At 57.9% G+C, this 627-nt stretch overlaps 1 protein-coding gene across 1 annotated transcript in view; it reads right to left on the reverse strand.

The window, feature by feature from the left end:
• ETV3 (ETS variant 3) overlaps positions 1-504 on the reverse strand; it is a 7595-nt gene extending 7091 nt beyond the window's left edge. The window contains exon 1 of the mRNA XM_009283471.2: positions 381-504. Coding sequence (XP_009281746.2) covers positions 381-477 — 97 coding nt within the window. The 5' untranslated portion in view covers positions 478-504. The remainder of the gene's footprint in view (positions 1-380) is intronic.
• Between the last annotated feature and the right edge of the window lie 123 nt (positions 505-627).

The following is a 627-nucleotide window of genomic DNA, read 5'->3' on the forward strand; positions in this document are numbered from 1 at the left end:
CCCCCCCCCTCCCCAGTTCATCATTGGCCGCAATTTCAGGCGTGGAAGAAGTCGCATCGCTCCCCAACGCCACTATCGCGGGCCGCGACGGAGACGAAACCAGGCACGAGCTCTACCAGACCGGAGGGGATCCACCTCAGAGATCCCAAATCCTTACAAATAAAACGTCTCCGGGAAGATTTATCCGCGTATTAAACCCGGCGCTCTCAAAAACTCGCCGACAGCCCGTCGAGCAGACGTCTGACCGATCCTCGCTCACACGCGGCTTTTGCCCACGTCCGAGAGCTTTTGGGAGAGGTGGAATTAATCCCGCCTGAGCTCCTTTATCCCGGGAAAAGAATTCGTAACAGCTGAACAACTCAGCCTTTAGACTTCCTTACCTCCTCCTCCTTCTGGCTTATCCACAATGCTGCAGCCTGCTTTCATTTTCTCCCTCCTGCTGACTGCGAAACAGAAGGAAATCGGCATCAGCGACATCGACACGCCATTATCGCGGGCGGCACTTGGAATTTCTCCGGAGAGGCCACCTAGGCCCCCTCCGTAATCCCGCCCCGTCCCCCCCCTGTCGCCGTTAAAGCCCGCGACCGAAACGGGGCGGCACGGCGGGGCCGTCAGACAGACAAAAAA

The sequence above is a fragment of the Aptenodytes forsteri genome, unplaced genomic scaffold (assembly GCF_000699145.1).
Source record: "Aptenodytes forsteri isolate BGI_AS27 unplaced genomic scaffold, ASM69914v1 Scaffold454, whole genome shotgun sequence".
Taxonomy (NCBI): Eukaryota; Metazoa; Chordata; class Aves; order Sphenisciformes; family Spheniscidae; genus Aptenodytes; species Aptenodytes forsteri.